Below are 19841 nucleotides of genomic sequence, written 5' to 3'. Positions count from 1 at the left end.
TTTTACTTTTTCGTTTTCCCTTTTTTCGCCATGTGCCTGTGAAATTGCGTTTCAGTACATCATTTTTGTAGCTTGGGCCGTTTATCACGAAGCATTAAATTTATTGTACAAAAACAACCATGGAGCTTCATAGACATTTCGTGTAACAGAATATTCAAACAGCGGTCATTGGTTTAACGTGAGGACGCATTTTCAATGGGTATAAACAGAAAGCAACTTCCGGGCAACGTTCAGCCTGATTTTACGAAAACCCAAAGCCACTTAGCTCCACATTCTACAAGAAACTGATTACGTTAAAAATTTCACATTGGAGACATGAAATACGTTGTCTGAAATTTATAAATCAAAATTAGTAGCCGAGAAACGCGATTTTCTTTGATAGTTGACCTACAAAATTTTTAACGCAAAGTTTTGGTTTAGTCCTACGTATGCCCTTGCCTGTGGGGACTAGGGAGACCCTTACATGCAATGCTAATTCAGGTAGTTCTCCTCGTTTCAGGTGGAGTTATATGTAGGTAACGAAGACAGCTACCTCATGCAGAGTTTATAGTGAATCTTCAGGCAGAGGTGCCTCAGGCTTTCGCTCTTTGTTTACATATGCGATTTTTCTTTCGGTTTTAGTTTTGATTCCAAATATGTTTCTTTTTACCTAAAAAGCTGAGGCTTACTGAATGTCTGACCTATTTTAGGGTTATGGACTTTACAGCTTGAGGAATCCCCGACATCGAACTAACCTACTCCAAGCCATTAGACGTCAGGTTCCATATGTGGGCTTCTGGAGTCTATTATAATATATTTTTTTCAAGTTATGTAGGTCCTTAGAGGAGTTTGGGGGGAAAAAGGCTCGTCAGAACCTGTTTTCGTTTTTAAACAATGGTCAAAAAACGTGTTTGACGTTGCTGACTTTCCGCGTTTTCTGACAACAAATAATATGCTGCGCACGTGGTTAAATTCATCCCCCATCCTGGTTGAGGAAAACTTCTTATTTAAAAAATAACGCCGCGACCATCTGTGCATTTCCGTAAAATCACAACTGATAAATTTTTCATGTCAGTACGTTTGTGAAACTAATGCAACTTTTCGTTGACTAAAATTGGGAAAAAAATGTAACAGCTTTTTCTGCTACCGTTAGATGGCGAAAAGCGTGTTATTGTAAAAGCGTTTTTCTTTTCTTTTTTTTTCCTGACTTGACATGTGCCTGCACCCGTGTACCCGGGACCTATAGAGATAGCACAGATATCGTGAAGCGGTTCATCGGTTTCTGCCAAGCCTCCTGGAGAAAAACTCACGTAAATTCTAATCATTTTACTCTACGTTTTCTCAACTAAAGAAACCAATAGCTGTCACGTTTCTACCATGAGCGACAACAAACCTGTAAGTACATAACTTTTCGTGCTAAGTATTCCTGTTACTAGGGAAATTGAAAACTAGCCAATTGCGCAGTAGCAGAGGAACGGATCTACTGCCGGCCAAACACGTAGCTATTTAACCACTTGCTTGTATAGTTAATGCTAATCTATATCGGGGAGTTAGGTGAATCATTTCCAATGGGGCGTTGAATCATCTCTATCGCGTTTTCATTGGATGCGGAATTCTTCGCACACATTCAATATACTTAAATATTTTTTTGAATGAGAGACTAATAATATTTTACCTTCCATTATCTACGGGAATGTTTTATCGGTTACAAAAAAAAAAAAATAAGTCGTCCGGCACTGGTCCGGTTTGAGAGTTTTTAGCTTCGGCTAGAGGGTTCAGCCATATTCTTGAGGGGGAAAACGAGGGTAAAGCCTGAAGGGATGAAACTCCAAACCAGGAATATCTAGTATATACCGGTATGAACTTGCACTGTTCTTTTTTTAACGCTTGCTGTTCCCTTCCTGTTCTTTTACCTCTTAGGGAAAAGAAACCTTACGTGTTGCCATCATCGGCCAGAGTCTCTTCGCTGTCGAAGTTTACAAAGCAATCAAAAGTAATGGACATCACATAGTCGGCGTTTTCACCATCCCTGATCAGGGAAGCAAAGAGGATCCTCTGGGTAATATACGTAACTGTTTCGATACGTTATCTTAAAGTAGGGACAGATGCAGTGATGAAAACACATAATAGGATTTTCTCTATTTGAAAAAAAAAAAGAATAATGATTCAAACTGTTGTTATTCAAACAAAAATTGTGTATCTGTTTCTTTATTTAGTACTTCTTGTTGATTGTCTCAGAACTATATTGTAAGTCCTCGATAGTATAGTGGTCAGTATCCCCGCCTGTCACGCGGGAGACCGGGGTTCAATTCCCCGTCGGGGAGGTTTATATTTTTAGCTTTTTTCTGGGGTTCTAAAATGCATTATGCTTTTGCTACCCTATGCATGGTTTATCTAGCAGTATGAAATTTTAACTAATTTTTCACAAATATTGGATTTTTGCAGCGACGATTGCTAGTCAAGATGCTGTGCCTACTTTCAAGTTCAAGGCTTGGAGACAAAAAGGCCAAATCATTCCAGAGGTGCTGGAACAATACAAATCGGTCGGGGCCAATCTGAATGTTCTTCCATTTTGCTCACAATTCATTCCGATGGAAGTAATTGACTTTCCGCAACTCAAGAGTATCGTTTATCACCCTTCCATCCTTCCGCGTCATCGCGGTGCTAACGCAATTGCTTGGTGAGCCATGTCCCTTCACTCATCTGTTTATTATTTATTTAACTTTTACTGTTTGATATTTTTACAAAATGTTTATTTTTACAGGACCCTGATTGAGGGAGATGCCAAAGCAGGGCTGTCTATTTTCTGGGCTGATGATGTAAAATCCTTTAAATCAGTTGGTCGGAAGAAACAACAATAATTGCTTTGTTTTTATTTCGTTCCTTTAAAGGGACTTGATACGGGACCAGTTTTGCTTCAAAGGGAATGCGATGTCCTCGAGGACGATACCTTGGATTCGTTATACAAGAGATTCATGTATCCGGAAGGAATCAAAGCTACGGTAAAATTGAAACTTCCTTGGTGATAGGTTGTTGAACTTAAACTCAGAACAATGACCTCAAAGACGTTTGTTCTAATTTTATCTATTTTTTAGTTCTTTAGTTCTTTTTCTTTTTCGGTTGTTTACTTATCTTTTTATTTTTGGCAAAGGATTATAAGTTCCATTATATTTTTCCGTAAAAAAAAAGTCATCCCCTCGTTGTTGGTCATACAGTACACTCTGCAGTGCACGATTGGAAAGTAACTTCTCCGTAATGACCAGGAAACTTCTCCATTCTGTGCATGACAGACTACAAAGACTACTAAGAAAGAATTAATAGAGTTCTTAACGAATGCGTTTCCCCTGAAATGTCAAACGGATATTGTGGAGTTTTCTTTCTTACTATACAAAATCGATAACCAGAAGGCTAAATTTGACCTCAGAGAATTTCTTGCAACAATTGGAAAAGCAAAACGAATTTTATGGTATTAACTAGTAATTTACTTACGTATATCAATCAAACAGGTTGATGCCGTTGAATTGATCGCGTTGGGTACGGCGCCAGTACTTCAGCAGCCTGTCGAAGGGGCGACGTATGACCCTGCGCTTAACAAGAAAGATCTTCAACAGGTAAGCAGCTCACCTGCGTATATCAAAATGAAGAAAGTTAACATTCTTTTCTGACGATTACATTCTGGCTTGCAGGTGCAATGGCGGCTAAGTGGTCAACAGTTGCACAATTTTATCCGTGGTTTGGACAGTTCACCAGGTGCTTGGACTTGCGTCTCTTTGGAGGAACCAACAGAATCGACGGTCTGGCACGAGATTCGTCTTTACGGATCCCAACTGTTTAAAGAACCTTCAGTACCCACTGGGAAAGCAGTTTATTTTCAAGGAAACGATAAACCTGGCATACAATGGGAGAATGGATTTCTTATACCAGGCCAAGACGGCAAATGGGTAAATACAGATAAGAATATTGAAAATGAATTGTAACCTAGAACTTGTTTTCATTCGACATTTAGGTAAACGTGCAACGTATAAGTGCGGAAGGAAAAGTGATGAAGGCCGCCAATTATGGCCGCCAAGCTGAAAGTTCCTCTTCAGCGGCTGTGGAGCTGACAGAAGATGAAAAAGCCAAACAGGAGATTATCCGCCAAGTGTGGAAAAGCATTTTAAGCGCTGACGTGAGCGATGATACCGACTTCTTCGGTGCTGGAGCCGGTTCCATGGATGTCGTACGTCTAGTCGAAGAGCTGAAGGATAAAATTGGTGTCACTTTGCAAAATGAAGATGTTTTTATGGCCACGAAATTTAACGAGCTTATCCAGTGTGTTATCTCCAAACTCCGAGGAGATGGATCCGATGGTTCGGGGAAAGTCGAATACGATGCGATTGTCATGACAGTTAATAATAGGGAAATTCGATTTCCTCATCAGCAATTTATTAACGGGAAATTCATGGATGCCGCTAGCGGAAAAACAACTGCGATCATTAATCCGACGGACGAGTCCGTCATTTGCCAAGTAGGAAATTTCTCTATTCTTATGCTCATTAACGTAGCTATGAGCTGATGTTTGTGACACCTTTCAGGTATCTAGTGGTGGTATCGAAGATGTCCAGCAAGCTGTCGAAGCTGCTCGTCTAGCATTCGAAGAGGGCGAATGGGGAAAAATGAACGCCAGGGATCGTGGGCGTCTTCTTTTTAAGTAAATATATTGATTGAGAATTACCTTTACAGAAAGCTGATGAAAGAAAAATGATTCTAGATTGGCCGACCTGATGGAAGAGCACAAAGAAGAACTTGCCACAATTGAATCAATTGATTCGGGAGCCGTGTACACGTTAGCTTTAAAAACCCATGTCGGTATGTCCATCGATACATGGCGCTACTTCGCAGGTAATTAACTAAATATACATTTATTTGTATTAAGAAGAAAAAAAAATGTGCATATAATAATTCAAAAATGTTAGGTTGGTGCGATAAAATTCATGGTTCTACTATCCCAGTAAACAACGCGCGTCCTAACAAGAATTTTACGTTCACCAGACGAGAGCCTGTCGGGTTTGTTTCTTTTGATCGTACAAGTTAAAGACGATTGTCACTTACAAAGTTCTTTCCTTATTTCATTTTTAGTGTTTGTGGTTTGGTCACGCCTTGGAAGTGAGTAAAACTGAACCGCATTATGATAACAGTAATAATAAGCTCTACTACTTTTAGCTACCCCCTAATGATGTTATCTTGGAAAATGGCAGCATGCTTGGCAGCTGGAAATACAGTCGTCCATAAGCCGGCCGAAGTTTGTCCTCTAACAGCTTTAAAGTTTGCCGAATTGTCTGTAAGAGCTGGAATCCCTCCCGGTGTTATCAACATTGTTACAGGGAAAGGTGAATCACACTATTTAGCAATATTATTAACTCGTAGATTGAATTCGTTTTTGTCTTCAGGAAGTATTATCGGACAAGCGCTTGCTGAACATCCAGTTGTGCGTAAACTGGGTTTCACGGGAAGCACGGAAACGGGCAAAATTGTGATGCGAGCCTGTGCCGATTCCAATTTAAAAAAGACTTCGTTAGAATTGGGTGGCAAATCCCCGTTCATCATTTTCTCCGATTGTGACATCGATCGAGCTGTTCGTTTGGTAAAGTTGGCTTACACAGAAACAAAAGAAGAAAATGTTGAAAATATTCGTAATGTTTTTTTTTAGGGCATGAGCAGCGTATTTTTCAACAAAGGTGAAAATTGTATTGCAGCAGGCCGCTTGTTTGTCGAAAAGCCCATCCATGATGAGTTTGTTAAACGAGTTCTGATTGAGATAGGCAAAATGGTCTGTAGCCAACTGATATAACAAATTCAACGAAACAAGTACGATCTCATATGACTCCTTGCTTCATGACAGTCTATCGGTGATCCATTGGATCGTGGAACGCAACATGGCCCGCAGAATCACAAAGCGCATTTGGACAAATTGATCGAGTATTGCGATATCGGTGTGAAAGAAGGAGCGACATTAGTCACTGGAGGCAAACGCGCAGATCGACCGGGTTTTTTCTTTCTCCCAACTGTTTTCACTGACGTGCAAGATCATATGTACGTTGCCAAAGAGGAATCATTTGGACCTGTAATGATCATCTCTCCATTCGAGAGCGGGTACTCATTTTTTTTTTGCCGAATAGCAGTTTTAGTTGCATAGTACTTGATTTTTTTTTTGATTTTTCATAGCGACGTGGATGGTGTTTTGCGTCGCGCCAATGCTTCCGAGTATGGCTTAGCTTCCGGAGTAATCACTCGAGATCTAAGTAAAGCCCTGTACGTCACGGAAAAGCTGCAGGCAGGTACCGTGTTCGTCAATACTTACAACAAAACAGACGTGGCAGCCCCATTCGGCGGTTTCAAACAATCTGGATTTGGAAAAGACTTGGGTATTACGATGCAAACAAGTATTACTAAAGTCAGTATATGCTGATAATGCGCTTTTGGTTTTCCCTCTCTTTCTGGCACAGGTGAGGAAGCCTTGAACGAATATCTAAAGACGAAATGTGTGACTATCGAATATTAAGAGCTTTCATCCTTCATCCCGTGGTTTCTACCCGTTTCTATCAATTGCAGTCCAGTAGTAAGTAGTACGTGCAACCGGCCATTGCCATAAGGGCATCAATCAATATCGCCTTATAGCTTACAATTTGCTAATTCATGTTTAATCACTTGGTTCAATAAACGGAGTTTGGTAAAGTTTTGTGATGGCATAATGCGTGGGATAGTACTAGCATAATGCTTTGATGGGATTCTAGGGAGATATCACAGGCACGCGCCGCACAGGCTTTGCTGTAACCTGACTGATATTGATTTTCGTGATGTTGAACACAAATGATACTACATGTGACATAGGCTTCGTGTCACTCGACATCAACAGGGCACTTTTCTCTCAAAAACAGCTTTTATTTACATAATATCTATATGTTCTGGTCATTTGATAACATCTGCGCAAGTTCAGACTTATTCGTCATGGCAGTAACCGTGATCCATATTTATTCTATTTCCCTACTTGCTGCTGAAGCTCTGCGTGTCTAACGGTGTTCTACAAAAGGCAAGGACGTGCATTGCTTTACGTGTGCCTGCCTTTAAAGCGGCTAACACTGAAACCTGTTGATTAGGAAGCTTTCACCTTTCAGGAAATACGCGGGTAAGAACCGAACTGTGTAAAACGGGAAAATGTAAGTGTTTTGAATTTGTGCATATATTAAAAACTTTGAGCCCTAGCTATGTACTAAAAGCGACTACAAGCCTCTATGTACATATATATATATATTTTTACTTGTTATTATTTTTTCATTGTTTTATTTTCTATTTTATTTTCTATTTTATTTTTCTCTAATGTTTGTAAAGCGATTGTCAGTGTACCATGTAATGCTGGATTCTGCATTTCCTTCTTGGCGTTTTTTTTCTTCTTTGGTTCTATTTGTGACTCATAGGTGTCACTGCTGTGCTCAGCGTTTTGGTTGAGGACTGAAAGCCTTCAGCCTGAAAAGCAGGTGTCGTTCTTCAACTCGATGTCGTTTTCTTTACTTTTTCCGCTCATAAAAAAATTGTAAATATTACGTCCGAAAGGGATTTCAGTGAGTCTTCATCATTTGGAATGTTTCGTTGTATTCATTAAAAGCCTTTTAAAAGGAGTTCGTCTACTTTGTGTGTGTTTCGATCCTCATCACAGCATTATTGTTGCCATGAGTGATGAGCTTGTGTGCTTCTTTATTCGTTTGTGCCTCACTTGAATCTGTTTTCCACCGCCTACTATTATAAGAAAAACTGCTTGTTGTCCCAAACGGGCTGAATTTAGGCACCGTGTCGATTATCCTAGGTGCTGAGATGAGAGTTGAAGAGGCTGAAGATGAAGATGTTGCAGCTGGTGAGGCCTTATTAGGTATGTGGACAGGAAACTAGACATAGTTGAAGATCAGTTCTCTTATTCCAAATATTCTATCCAAGACTGGATCTTTTTATTTATCTTTCAACTGCTGGGCTTTCCTGTGTGATTCCTTTCAACAGGAAGGGACCTATTGAGCCAATTACTGCAGTCATGGGATCAAATGGGTCTTTAAATGAAACTTATTGATGGCTGCAGGCACTTGAAAGGTTTTAGCTTTATTCAGGATCCAGCCAGTCCTTTCCTCTCTCTCCTTCTGTCTTCCTCTCTCTATCTGAGAATTTGTCCATCTCATCTTTCTGCTTAGTCCCGTTTAGCTTTTCGTTGCACATGTGTGTGTGTTGTCTGCAATGTTGTATCAATACTTTCAATCAGGCATCAGGTGAAGTTTGGTTTTGAGGATTATTGATCTCTAAGTGGTACTTGACGAATATTATTGCAAACAGTGTTAATAGAGTGCTATTGTTTCCAGGTTTTCCAGGTGCTTCAAATGCAATGAGCCAAAGTAGCGGTCTGAATCCGCTTGGCAGTGGAAGTGGTGCAATTGCCTCAGACTCGAATGTGACTTTATGGCAGTTTCTTCTCGAGTTGTTGCTGGGTGGATCTCAGCATGCCCATCTCATATCATGGACTGGGGAAGAAGGCGAATTCAAACTTCTCGACGCCGAAGCTGTTGCGCGTTTGTGGGGACAGCGTAAAAACAAAGCCAACATGAATTACGACAAATTAAGCAGAGCCCTTCGATATTATTATGACAAAAACATCATCAGGAAAGTCATGGGGCAGAAATTTGTCTACAGGTAATTTTCGAAAATTATTTTGGTATTTTTAGGTGTGGGTTTGTTGTGACACGATTGGAATTGAATCTAGAGAAGCTGTGCATTCTGAAGTGTCAACAGGAAATAAGTGTCACTAACCTCATTGTAAAACATGCCACTTGACTACTAGCGTAAATTTAATTCTTTCTTTTTTACAATTAGATTCGTGTCATATCCGGAAGTGATGAAAGCGGATAAGTTATCATATTCATCGCCCTCATTGGCGAATCGAATGATCATGAAATCTGAGAAGCAAGAAGAAGAAGAAAACGCTGCTGCCATCCGTGAAAACAACAAACAACTTGCCGAGAAAGTGTGCTCATCCAACCCACAGGCAATCGGCCTACCGGGGTACTATCTCAATGGAATGGGAATGCAATCCATTGCTAGATTAGGTAATGCGATCATATTACTGCTACATTTCTTGAACCGAAAATGTACATATTATTATTCTGGTAGCGTACGCTCCGAGCGGGGAGGTTCCCGGGTTGGTCCGACCCATATCCACAACAACGCCTCTACAGTTCAATAACAACAACAGTGTTCACGTCGTTAACCCATCCTTACCTGCCTATACACTACCACCTGATTATGGACTCAATCTAAGTTCCAAATTGTCAGACACCAAACCATGTGATGTCAAAGATTCGGCCAAGAGAATTAGTGAAGATTTAACATCTGCTCGTCAGAGTAGTGCCATCAGTTCTGGTTCGTATGCTAAACGGGCAATTTCTATTTGTTCCACTATATATTGTTATTGATTTTTGAACAAACAGCGTTCCCGGACGGGGGACAGAACTCTAACGACAGAACTGACAGGGATACGACTGTGCCGCTCAATTTAAGTGCCGACACGGCCGACGAGAAGAAGGCCAAGCGTACAGCCAATGATGCGGAAAATCTAGAGCTAGATCGGATGAAACGGGTCAAAAGCGAGCAAACTGAAGCTACTGATTTAAGCATGAAAACTACTGCTACTGCTTCACAGAGTCGCCTCAACAACCATTCGGTAAAGGTTGCTGTTTAGATTAGTTATGTCGTTAGCTAAAATGGTTTTTATTGTTTATTTCTTGTACAAGGAGGCGAGCAACGATTTCGTTGGCAATCGATTATCTCGGCCAAAAGCTAGACCTAAACCGCGGCCATTAGTTCTTCCTGATTCGTCTCTTTCACACTACCGAGGTGGAAATATGCCGCCCGTTTCCAGTCCACTGAGCTCCTCACCGTGTTCTTCGTTATCACCGTCTACCTTAAATTCACCTGCTCCTTCTTCATCCCCATCAGTCTCTTCGCACAATCACGCCACAATGAGCAAACCTCCTCATTCACCCTCGCTTCAGACGCCGTTCTTTAGCAATTTTCCCGCTCCTCTTCCGTCGCCTAGTCTCTTCCCAAACTACCCTTCTCCGTTTATTCCATTAGCCACTCCGCTACCACATCCGCACAGTCACGCCCTCAATACAGCTCAACTACATTTTTGGAGCTCGCTCAGCCCGTTAGCGGTAGCCAGTAGCCCTCGTTATCCCATCAACAGCAAAGGTTCGTCCGGCAGCGTGAGTGGAGAGAGCGGAAGCGATGGGCCTCCATCTTCGGCCCCGTTGCTCAGTGCCTTTCCTAGTTCGTCCGCTCTCCCGTCCCTTTCGCCTTCTCATTTTACCTTTCCCGTTCCGGCTTTCCCTTTCACGGCGCCGCTCTCCTTCTCCAATCCGTTGCGCTCACCGCTTTTTACTCCGGGACCTCATATACACCTCAGTAACCATCGGAAAGAGCGAGAGAAGGTTAAAGAGGAGCCGAAAGACGATACGAATCGTGCTGATCAGGAGGATACGGACGAGAAATCGAAACCTGTTGTAAAAAAGGAAGAAGAAGAAGGATACGAAGAAGCTGAAATGGGCGATAAAAATGAAGAGCCAACTTCCGCAAGGACACGGTCCGTTTCATCTTCCCCGTCGGAATCTTGATTTATCAGATCGTCGTATCCTACTCTATTTTTTAATGGTTGTTTAGTTGGTTGTTTTACTTTAAATTGGATTCGCTCGCTCAGAAAGGGAAGGGGGGGGGGGATTGAACCGGGTTTTTTTTTCTTTTATTGCCATAGCCTTATCAACAACAAAGTCCTGCGGTCTTCCATACCTTCTTTTGCGTTGTCTTTGATTCAACCTAATCTTTTATGTTCTTTTACTATGGTAAATTACAACAATTCGTTTGTAATTATGGCCATATTTTTTAGTTTCAAATCCAAACTTTCTTTTTAATTTTTTTTCAGGAACTGTTTACGTTGGATCACGTAATGGATTCTAGCTAATGCTAGATGATTTCATTTTTTTCCCCCCGTTGTTGCTTTTTTTCGTTGATAATAGCGTATAACTTACGTTAGTTTTATCTCCTCGTTTGCCTGCATTTTGTTGTTTTAAAATGATCAGTTTTTCTTTTTTTAATTTTCAATTCTTGCTTTGGCGTGGGGGACGATTGTTTAAAATGTATCTTGTTTAGTGTGTTACGTTGTACATTGACGTGCCTTGACTTGACGGTTCAATCTTTCACCTGTATTAGGTAGGAGAGTCTGACGCATTTCTATAAGTTTAGCGTTATTGTGCGCCAGAGAGAGTGCGGATGTTCCAATCAAGAGGAAATACCTGAGGGATCTTCCCCATGATTCTGAAACAAAAAAAAAAGAAAAAAACCATTACGTTGCCAATTGTTGAACGACTTATTATTAAGAAGTGCCATCGCGATCCGATGCTGCGGAAACGCGTTCATTTGTCTTCTTGTATCATCTCTTCTAGAATTTTGTCTTTCTATTGTGTTAGTACCGAAGGCTTAGTTGAAATTATGGATAATTGTTTCTAAACGCCAAATCCTTTTTTTGTAATTCATAGTAAGGGGAAACTAATCTGTTCTTATATCCCAGAAAAACAACACCAGCTCAAACTATCGGAGGGTTCATTGCTGTGATAGTTAGGCGATTTGTTTTTAATTGATTGAAAGAGGAGAGAAAAAAGAAAAAAAGCGCTGTTAAAGTTAATTCATCCTTGTTCGAAGAAAAACAAAAAGAATTTCGAACTTCTTTTTTCAGATATGGGGTGCATTTTGGAAACATCATTTTGAATAATGTTGAATGTATGCCTCTTCCCTGAATGCCTGCTCCGTCTCTCCCACTCCCCTCTCCTTTCATTGTTTTTGAAAACTCGTTTGCAAAATACGGTTCATTTTTCTCATCATCTTTTGTAACGTCGTACTGACGGGAAAGTGGAGGAAAGAAAGCCGGATGGGCTTGGCCGATATGGTATTTTTTTTTTTTCATTTTCTCTCTCGAGTCGATGAGTGTCAAATGAACGTACTCAACAATACACCATCTTACGCGGTAATAGTTTCATTTTTATTATACTTTACGTTGTTAGAAAATGCCGGGCATACGAAACCAGTTGAGATGTCGTAGGAAGCGTTTCGATATCATTGCAGCAGATTAAAACATGGAGCCGTAAAGAACATAACGCCGACAAAAGAATATAATTTTCTGTGACAGAGTGATGACAAACCGTCTGGCTTCTACACATAATGATAACAACACTCGGGTATTTTTCTTTTTTTCATAATTTCCAAGGACACAACAGGTGAGAGCTGCTCAACGTATGTGTGTGTGATAATGTGCAGCTGGTGGCAAGTAAGACTCACGGCAGCCTTGCACATATGCACTGTAATATTGCACTGTTTCACGGTTCTTTTTCTTTTATTGGACCCTAAGTCTTCCAGCGCTTGCGTCATCCTTCTTTCACAATGGATGCCACAAAACTAAAATACAAATGAGTCAACTTATCAGCAGGTGGTCGACACGAAGTGACGTATGAAGCAAAAGAATAAGCCTTCGTTTTCACAAGTCAACACTTAATCCTGCTGTCGAGATAATATGAGTGAGTCAAGCATGGCAAAGTTTCAACACAGAAACGCCATCGTAACAATCTATCCTTTTACCACATAGAAAATGAAGATTCGTTCACTCACATGTTAGTTTTTTAAATTGGATCAGAACATATCTCGGTGATTGCAAACATCGGCGGCATCAGACGACTACGCAAATTCTGTTTATGCCTGCGTCTGCATGTCTTGTCAGTTCATGATAAAGTACCAAACAAATCTTATTTACCCTGCGAATGCGGATTTTGGATTGTGGGATTTATGACAGGCTTATATCCTTAAAGTGAAAAAAAAGGCTATTGCAAAACGCCTTGTAGTGCGTCATCCGACTAAAACGGGTCAAAAAGAACACAAATAAGCTTAAGACCTTTAAGTTTGGTAATAGGGATGTTCTTTCAACGCTTTTGGCATATCTATTTCAAACTAGCCCTCTTGATTATTTCATGAGGTTAAACAATATAAGTCAAACACTTTGAGACAAAGCTTAGCCGTCTATCCACAGGAGTTTGATAGAGAAAAGCTTTCTTCTACCTTATCTTGCTGCCGTAGGAGGTGGTCAAACGAGGACATTTTTTTTTACAGCCAACCTTAAATGTAAAAGCCACAAAGTGAACTGAAATCATTTTAGTTTATTCTCGGTGACAGTACGAAATAGACCTTATTGTGTCGGATACTTTTTGTCTGTAAATTTTTACCGCAGAACACCATGTCGTTAACAGCCATTCGATTGGCTTTCGCATTTTTCGTTTTGGGGATCTTGTTGGGATCGAGCGCAGCCATCAGCTTGGACGGACACGGTTACGAATTCACTGTTGCAATCTCCGAGGATGCAATGGATATCGCAGACGATCAACGGCTTCCCTTCCTTAACGCGCTCAGAGTGATTTTGCTGTTTTGAACTCTAAATTAGATGAGTATATACTAAACAGCTGTTTAATTTTTTTTCTGATCAAAACAGGCGACGTTGACATCTACGTCTAAAATGCTTTTTGACGCAACCGATAACATACTCTACTTACAAAAAGTCAACATTTTAGTGCCAAGTTCATGGATCAGTATCCTTAGTGGCGTCACGCCGACATCCAAGTAAAAAAAAATGTTTTATTAATTTGAATGGAGTGATTAGAACTATATTTTAATATTGGAACGTTAAAGGCACAATTACTTGAACGCTGATATGCGAATTGAGACCACCAAAAATTCAAATGATCCTGAATCTCTGATCGAATCAGCGCGGTCCTACAGTTCTAAAATGTGCGGCCAGCCAGGTGAATACATCATTGCACCGCCCCAGTTTTTCCTCGACGTCAATGGTGCAACTGTCGCCAAGTATGGCGATAAAGGTAAGCTATATAATTGGTGGCGTTTGGAGACGACTGTAAATCTTTTAGGATTAAAACAACTCAAGGTTGTTATGTTTAAACATACATTCTCGTTTTCTAGGCGGTAAGATACAGTATGTTGACATGTATTAGCCGATTTAGATTGTTACGAACAGTGTAACATTCGTGTTCTTTTGATTTTATTATGAATTTTACAATAGCTAAGGTAATACTTCACGAATTCGCCCATTACCGATACGGAGTTCATGATGAGCATGGTATTCCGGAGACGTATATCGACCTAGGTGCCAAATTCCCGTACACTTTCTTAAATCCTCGAGGCGAATGGCAGCTGACAGGGTCCAACGACAGCAAGATAGAAGGCTCTTACCAGAATTCGTGAGTCACCGTCATCAAAATAATTGAATCTCAAAGAACATAGAATAATTGACGGGTTGCACGTTGGCGTGTAGGATGGGAGGAAGTTGCACTTATCCCAATACCCCAACCGAGACAGGTGATCTCAGTTGCAGATTCATCCCCGATATGACTGCAACAACAGGACCGTCATCGTCCTTGATGTTTATGCCATTTTTACCTACGGTATAAGAAAATCTTTTCATTTTCTTATTCGTCTCATAATATTTTTTTTATTCCTTAGGTCTCCAAGTTTTCCGACGAAAAAAATCATGACCGAGCAGCTCCGAACAAGCAAAACTACTGGTGTCGCAATCGGAGTACCAAAACGGTCATTAAAAAGAATCCCGATTTCAACAACCTGAGTCCTCTGGCTAACACCACGACCACGACACCGCAGTTCAATTATCTAGTCCGTGCATCGCAAGCAATTTACATAGTCCTGGACGCGTCTAATCACACTTTACCCGATAATGTATTTTATTAACGGAAGAATAAGTGGAATAGGCCACCCTAACGTGAATCTGTTTTACTTTAGACTGTGTTTAATTACATTAAGACAGAAATAGCCCAAAGGATGATTCCACAACTAGCCGCGAACAGTCCCAGATCTTTTGTAGGCATCGCAACTATGGGCGGGTCTGTCGTTACCTCGAATGGTCGTTTAGGTGGATATCTAACTGAAATACAATCTCCCGTATTGGTAAGGCTGAAAAATTAACATTGAGTTACATATTTTATTTATTGCACTGTAAAACATGTAGGTGTCTACAAACGAGCCAATTTTGGTGAATAAGCTGAACGGATTGACTCGATCGGCTGGGCAAGGGTTGTTATTAGAGAAAGCCATTCTGGACGTTGGGGACATTTTGACCGAGTTCACTCATCTGTCGGGGTCAATCGCTCTGTTGGTTAAACTGAACGACATCACCGGAGTACAACAAATGAACGTGGAATGCGAGGCTACTCATTTACTAAATTCGCGAAGTGCACGCCTTGTAACGTTCGAATTCGGCAGCAACAATGTGCTCAGCAGGAGCACGTTAATGTCCGGTGGAACCCATTTTCCTGCCGATTCCACAAACTATCAAACCGTTTTCTCAAGCGTAATAAATAAGGCTCTTGAACTCGTCCAGGAATCACGGTATCAAAACCGAAGAATTCAAGTAAAATGAAAATCAACAGCTTATTATGATATATACCCTCACTGATATGCATCTGTTCTTATTTTTACAGCTTGTGCGTGATCAGTTCACGACTCTTGCTTCAACACCTTTCCGGGGATTTTACACTGTGGACTTCATGCCTAGCGTGATAGAGTTGCATTTTTTCGTACCCGTTTCACGAACTGGTGACTACGAAATCTATGTTAACAACACGAATGGTATGACCTATACGTTGTCATCATCAGAACACTCGCAACTATATTTGAGTTGGGATAGAAAATACAAAGTTCACACATTTCGTCTAACACCGGTAATGAAACTTTTTCAAAGTACAATCCAAATGAAAAAAAAAATGCTAAAGATTCTTCTGTTCTGAGTAGGTATCAAATGCTGTGACTGCCACATATTCGGTCCACACGTTAGGTACTGACATGGCAGGCTATGTGGAGGCTATTGAAGTTCTAGGTAACACTGTTCCCGTTTATATTGGCGGAGGAGGCCAACCCAAAAATCGAGTTGTCGAGGTTGAAGTGTACACCAACGGAAATAGCGGTATGACTTTGTCTTTGTCGTTTCAACAACTTAAAATCAAATTTTTTCATTATTTTTTGTATCGTCAACTTTAAAGGTCTTCTTAACATGGCTGCTGTTAACGAAGAAACTTCTTTTCTGGTCTACGCTTCAGTTCGTAAAGGCTTCACGGTTTCCCGCGCACTAAGGTCTGCCGTTGCCATGATTCACGGACCAACTGGAAACACAGATAACATCTCGTTACGTGACGACGGTCTTTGTACGTCGTTGTGATCTCGTAGAAGACACGATTTCTCGATTTACGTGAATTGTTTTGTTTTTCTTAAATCAGATCCCGATTTGCTTGAGAAAGACGGCATCTATTCAGGATTCTATAGACCTCCAACTACTCCGTCCAACGGCGACTACCGCATTTCTGTTCGATTGGATGGTTATCGTAGAACCAATCCACTTGCGCCATTTAAATATTCATCGAGTCGCTCCATGCCCATCGATCAAAGTAGCTATTTTATATCAAATTTGATTTTCACATTAACATTCTACCAATATAATTTTCGTCTAAACAGCTGAAGATCCGTCGTTCAATGAAGGAGGTTCTTCAACCTCCTTCCAGCGTTGGTATCCCTATGTTGCAAAACTTCAAGTACAGGCAGCAAATTTTTACGAGGTAAAATTTTGTTTTGTAGTTTCGTTGTAAGCGAAACTTCTTATGACCGTCTACTTGTAGGAGAAACCACTTCGAATTATGGATTTTAGGATCGATTACAGCAACCCGGTTAATGATCAGGTTACGTTCCACTGGACCGCTCCTCAAAATAGCTACGGCAAAAATGGTATGCGAGTTCGTTTTATCTCTACATTGTAACGAACGACTTTAACACGCGTAATTACTTGACAGACTCCGTTGCGTCGTACAGACTGGCTTATAGCAGTTATCCTAGTGACATCATCGACGATAAAGGAACTATCCCTACGTCAGCTGTAGTGATCATGGCTAGTGACATCATTGGCGGAACGTTAACACCTGTAACGCCATACGAGGCACAAACGGTGACCGTCAGAATGCCCCGAGTTGGACCTTCCCCTCCTACGATTTATTTCACAATCAGTTCGAGAAGTACAACGGTATGCACAGAATATAAATATCAAGCATTTTACAGCAAATGTTTAGCAATGCAAGTCTGACATATTTTCTATCATTTGCTGATTTAGGGATTTGAATCTTATGCTGCACCCATGGTTTATCTAACTGGGTCGGAGCCCCCACCGATTACAACTACTACTGTTCCATCAACTGTTACCACCACAAGAACCAGCACAGTAACGTCTACTATGCCAACATCTTCTACATCCATGCAGACCACCCGCACCACCACGACGACACCTACTACAGTGCCTAGGACTACAAGCGCTACGACGCCGCTTCCTAGTGGTGCCCAACGCATTGGTGTTTCATTCTATTTTAATTCTTTGTTCTCACTTCTCTTGATTCGAGCATTCGCATTGTAAAAATTAAAGCAAAAGAAAAGGTTTTTTTTTTCATTTAGGTAAAGTCTTTCGTTCTGGTGCTTAGATTACAGTTCCCACATTTCCAATCAATTATAAGGCTATGTTTTGTGAATTAGTTTATGTGAAATTCGAAATAAAGGTTGCTTCAAATTGTGTACCACTAGCTGCGTTATGGGTCGATAGGTGGGGTGGGAATTCGGGTAGCTAGGCAACGACAACGGCTTCTTCAACACAATGACATCCGTTCGTTTTGGACGGCGTTCTGGTTTTGTAGTTTGCAAATCAACGCTATATTATGGGTAACGTGTTCAACTTAATTCAAAACTGGATCAGCAGTCAGTGTAACGATTATGCCAATAACGTAACGATCCCAATACGTCATAGTAATGCGATTCCGATTCATCCGCCCGTTTATTCTTGGTTAGTTTGGTTTTCTAGACTATGTTTGAACATATTTGATGTTAGAATTTTTATTGTATTTCCATGGCCACTACATGAATGTTTGTTTCAAAACACAGGGATAAAAAAATAGAAATTGATGCGGACCAATTTCAATTAGAAAATATGAACGGTCAATTCATTTATCGAACCATCGTCATCCAAGGACAGCAATTTACGATCGACGGATGTAGGCGATGCTTAATTCTTGTCACAGGGACGTTCGATAGCATCTTTATCGATGATTGCATGGATTGCAAAATTATTCTGGGGCCAGTCAGAGGCAGGTATTCATCTATCATAAATTGTTTTCAGTGAATCAAATATGAGGACCAACATAATGCAATTTTTTTGGTTTATATTACAGCGTTTTCTTACGGAGTTGCAGTCAGTGTTTCGTCGTGACGTCTTGCGGACAATTTCGAACAAGAGATTGTAATGAAATAACCTGCTATATTTTTTGTAGCAGTCAACCAAGCATCGAGGTGTCTTACGCGATGAAGTTTCAATGCATTTCGCTCGATTATCCAGGGCAGCGTGGTAATCCGAAAGCTTGATTACCGAGGGGTTGGCAATTCCCTAGCAAAGTGTACGGGTTTCCAAATTTTGGCTTAGATTCACAATAAATTTTGGCCTAGAATTCTTAATTTGGCTTAAGATTCTCACAGGTTGTGGCTTAGATTCAAAATTATTTCTGACAGGTTACACAAGATTCAATCAGTTGCCAACCTCTCACCTATTACTTTATGGGTTTTTGTTCATAAACTAAATCCATTCAACTTGTTATCCCAAAAGATGACTTTGCTAATGCCAGACTGAATTCGACAATCGCCAATCGGTGGTCGGAGATTTTTGATTTTACACCGTCTTCTTTGTCGAGCAATTGGAGGTTGCTACCCGTTGAAGATCGAGTAGAAGATCATCTAGATGAAATGGAACTCTTGCATTGTACCAAGTAAATCTGGTTTATTTTTCGTTGATATGTAGAATGATTTTACGTTTTCCTCGTTTCGCTGTTTTCTCCGTTTAGTCTCCAAATTACCTTTAACCGGACCCGATCCCTCATCCCCTTCACTCATCCAGCGCTGAACATTTCCGACAGGGATGATCCGTTAGGCAATATCCAGTACGATATGATGGGCAAACACTAATAAAGAAAAACACAGCAATGGTTCCCAAATATTGCTGTGTTGCCTCAACATACTCAAGATAATACCAAAGGCTACATTCTACATGGTTTTTGGGATTGCAATATAACATTCTTTTTTTATCAGACTTTACAAAGGCAATGATGGTTTATTTCAATGTGTCGACAAGCTCTGGAAGAGACGCATATTCTGATAACTAAGATATGTGACTGCAACAGGTGTTGTAACTCATACTGTACCTTATAAGCTCATGTTGAATAAGCCCTTCGGGATAGTCCAAGGACAATCAAATATCACAAGGTTAACCGCCTTCTTGTTTCCGGGGCGTGGCGCAATTTTCTGCTTCAGAAACAAATAACTTGTATCCCGCGCCTACCTGTTTTGCTACTCTCACGAATAAAATTGTTCATGTTCCTGTGATTCATTTTCTATTTACGATTGGCAACGTCATCAAGGCGGAAAGTAGGAGCGTACTTTTAAAACTTGCGCTCCAACATTCTTGGACGGATGTCGTGGTGTTGTTTCGTAATAATAAGATACAGTTTTTTATTATTATTTTTCTACTTTCACCCACTTTATCATGAAAGTTCTCACAATTGTCCTCTTTTGCCATGCGTCCGGAGTTTTAATTTGCATAAAATGTAGCACCATAGTGGCACGTTACTGCTGAGTTAACTAAATATGGGGCATCT

At 40.6% G+C, this 19841-nt stretch overlaps 4 protein-coding genes and 1 non-coding gene across 8 annotated transcripts; all 5 read left to right on the top strand.

The window, feature by feature from the left end:
* The first annotated feature begins 1204 nt into the window (after positions 1-1204).
* Positions 1205-6693, top strand: LOC130686564 (cytosolic 10-formyltetrahydrofolate dehydrogenase-like). Its single transcript, XM_057509681.2, has 18 exons — positions 1205-1374; positions 1900-2038; positions 2425-2659; positions 2744-2798; positions 2871-2981; positions 3486-3590; positions 3666-3920; positions 3986-4486; positions 4554-4669; positions 4730-4860; positions 4935-5025; positions 5098-5124; positions 5182-5348; positions 5409-5602; positions 5669-5788; positions 5861-6111; positions 6184-6383; positions 6465-6693. Exons 1-18 carry the CDS (start codon positions 1357-1359, stop codon positions 6518-6520), a joined length of 2772 nt encoding a protein of 923 aa, XP_057365664.1. The 5' UTR covers positions 1205-1356; the 3' UTR covers positions 6521-6693.
* On the top strand, positions 2232-2303 carry Trnad-guc (transfer RNA aspartic acid (anticodon GUC)). The gene has a single exon. It is a non-coding gene; the product is annotated as a tRNA-Asp (tRNA).
* Positions 6694-7442: 749 nt separating the features above from the next.
* LOC130686585 (ETS domain-containing protein Elk-3-like) lies at positions 7443-10749 on the top strand. Of its 4 annotated transcripts, none has more exons than XM_059494266.1 (6): positions 7443-7577; positions 8358-8685; positions 8866-9098; positions 9163-9411; positions 9480-9712; positions 9783-10748. In XM_059494266.1, the coding sequence occupies exons 2-6, from the start codon at positions 8381-8383 to the stop codon at positions 10662-10664; spliced, it is 1902 nt and encodes a 633-aa protein (XP_059350249.1). In that variant the 5' UTR covers positions 7443-7577; positions 8358-8380; the 3' UTR covers positions 10665-10748. The 4 variants fall into 4 exon arrangements, with proteins under 4 accessions (XP_059350249.1, XP_059350247.1, XP_059350248.1 ...); XM_059494264.1 differs by having other exon boundaries at positions 7465-7882; XM_059494265.1 differs by lacking the exon at positions 7443-7577 and adding an exon at positions 8184-8267 and having other exon boundaries at positions 9783-10749.
* Positions 10750-13318: 2569 nt separating this feature from the next.
* LOC130686992 (calcium-activated chloride channel regulator 3A-1-like) lies at positions 13319-17718 on the top strand. Its single transcript, XM_057510150.2, has 16 exons — positions 13319-13498; positions 13577-13704; positions 13774-13961; positions 14162-14339; positions 14414-14543; positions 14602-14832; positions 14896-15060; positions 15122-15523; positions 15594-15833; positions 15904-16075; positions 16152-16313; positions 16386-16553; positions 16621-16721; positions 16782-16887; positions 16953-17179; positions 17267-17718. Exons 1-16 carry the CDS (start codon positions 13325-13327, stop codon positions 17561-17563), a joined length of 3069 nt encoding a protein of 1022 aa, XP_057366133.2. The 5' UTR covers positions 13319-13324; the 3' UTR covers positions 17564-17718.
* Positions 17719-17832: 114 nt separating this feature from the next.
* Positions 17833-19487, top strand: LOC130686575 (protein XRP2-like). Its single transcript, XM_057509696.2, has 5 exons — positions 17833-17983; positions 18082-18288; positions 18369-18541; positions 18797-18956; positions 19032-19487. Exons 1-5 carry the CDS (start codon positions 17859-17861, stop codon positions 19150-19152), a joined length of 786 nt encoding a protein of 261 aa, XP_057365679.1. The 5' UTR covers positions 17833-17858; the 3' UTR covers positions 19153-19487.
* The last annotated feature ends 354 nt before the right edge of the window (positions 19488-19841 follow it).

This window comes from Daphnia carinata, chromosome 2 (assembly GCF_022539665.2).
Source record: "Daphnia carinata strain CSIRO-1 chromosome 2, CSIRO_AGI_Dcar_HiC_V3, whole genome shotgun sequence".
Classification (NCBI taxonomy): domain Eukaryota; kingdom Metazoa; phylum Arthropoda; class Branchiopoda; order Diplostraca; family Daphniidae; genus Daphnia; species Daphnia carinata.
Note: the sequence above shows the minus strand (reverse complement) of the source record. Positions and strands in the feature narration are given on the sequence as shown.

Excerpts from the sequence above, each read along its gene's own strand:
- LOC130686992 (XM_057510150.2), top strand. The coding sequence starts at position 13,325 with ATGTCGTTAACAGCCATTCGATTGGCTTTCGCATTTTTCGTTTTGGGG. Across the intron at positions 13,705-13,773 it reads GGCGTCACGCCGACATCCAA|GCACAATTACTTGAACGCTG; the intron begins GTAAAAAAAAAT and ends GGAACGTTAAAG. Across the intron at positions 15,834-15,903 it reads ACACATTTCGTCTAACACCG|GTATCAAATGCTGTGACTGC; the intron begins GTAATGAAACTT and ends TGTTCTGAGTAG.
- LOC130686564 (XM_057509681.2), top strand. Across the intron at positions 2,799-2,870 it reads CTATTTTCTGGGCTGATGAT|GGACTTGATACGGGACCAGT; the intron begins GTAAAATCCTTT and ends GTTCCTTTAAAG. Across the intron at positions 5,603-5,668 it reads TCGATCGAGCTGTTCGTTTG|GGCATGAGCAGCGTATTTTT; the intron begins GTAAAGTTGGCT and ends GTTTTTTTTTAG.
- LOC130686575 (XM_057509696.2), top strand. The coding sequence starts at position 17,859 with ATGGGTAACGTGTTCAACTTAATTCAAAACTGGATCAGCAGTCAGTGT. Across the intron at positions 18,289-18,368 it reads CTGGGGCCAGTCAGAGGCAG|CGTTTTCTTACGGAGTTGCA; the intron begins GTATTCATCTAT and ends TTTATATTACAG. Across the intron at positions 18,957-19,031 it reads GAACTCTTGCATTGTACCAA|TCTCCAAATTACCTTTAACC; the intron begins GTAAATCTGGTT and ends TTCTCCGTTTAG.
- LOC130686585 (XM_059494264.1), top strand. The coding sequence starts at position 7,828 with ATGAGAGTTGAAGAGGCTGAAGATGAAGATGTTGCAGCTGGTGAGGCC. Across the intron at positions 8,686-8,865 it reads GGGCAGAAATTTGTCTACAG|ATTCGTGTCATATCCGGAAG; the intron begins GTAATTTTCGAA and ends TTTTACAATTAG. Across the intron at positions 9,412-9,479 it reads GAGTAGTGCCATCAGTTCTG|CGTTCCCGGACGGGGGACAG; the intron begins GTTCGTATGCTA and ends TTGAACAAACAG.